This window comes from Carlito syrichta, unplaced genomic scaffold (assembly GCF_000164805.1).
Source record: "Carlito syrichta isolate Samal-C Ts95f unplaced genomic scaffold, Tarsius_syrichta-2.0.1 Scaffold123638, whole genome shotgun sequence".
Taxonomy (NCBI): Eukaryota; Metazoa; Chordata; class Mammalia; order Primates; family Tarsiidae; genus Carlito; species Carlito syrichta.
The window spans coordinates 3128-3676 of NW_007067734.1; the positions used below are offsets into that span (position 1 = coordinate 3128).

Sequence of the window (549 nt, forward strand, 5' to 3'; positions counted from 1 at the left end):
AGCCAGCGCTTGGTGCCCTGGTAGTTGAACTTGCCCCCCCCGGAGGCAAAGAACAGGAGGTTGTACCTGGCGGGGCAGGGCAGGCGTCAGCGGCGCAGCCCCGAGGAGGGCGCCGACTCGCGCCCAGCTCCGCCTCGGCAGGACCCTGAGTAGCCCAGGCCCATGGCCGGCCAGGATCGGGGACCCCAGCCCCCGAGCTAGCCAGTGGGCAGGCCCAGCCACGCCTTCGGGTGAGACCACAGTCCCCGCCGATGCCGGCCGCCGGCTGAGCAGTCACTCCAGGCACCACCTCCTAAAGAAGAACCCACCTCCTCCTGCTTGAGCTGGACATGACCACCGGCACTGGGCAGCCACCCTGTGACCATGAGGCGGCCGGGGGCCATCTGGGACACAACAGCCTGACCTGAGTGCCCGGGACCATCTCAGACACAGTGGCCCAACCTCTCTGAGGCTGACCAGACACTGCTGCCGTGCTGGGCAGAGGGGCAGGCAGCTGCTGTCCCTTAAGTCGGGGTCCAACTCAGGCAGTTCCTCCCCGGGGGCCGCATC

At 68.7% G+C, this 549-nt stretch overlaps 1 protein-coding gene across 1 annotated transcript in view; it reads right to left on the reverse strand.

Annotated features, from left to right (window-relative positions):
- Positions 1-549, reverse strand: part of NCLN (nicalin) — a gene marked incomplete at its 5' end in the record, with an annotated part of 12298 nt that overhangs the window by 2458 nt on the left and 9291 nt on the right. The window contains one exon of the mRNA XM_021707735.1: positions 4-66. Coding sequence (XP_021563410.1) covers positions 4-66 — 63 coding nt within the window. The remainder of the gene's footprint in view (positions 1-3; positions 67-549) is intronic.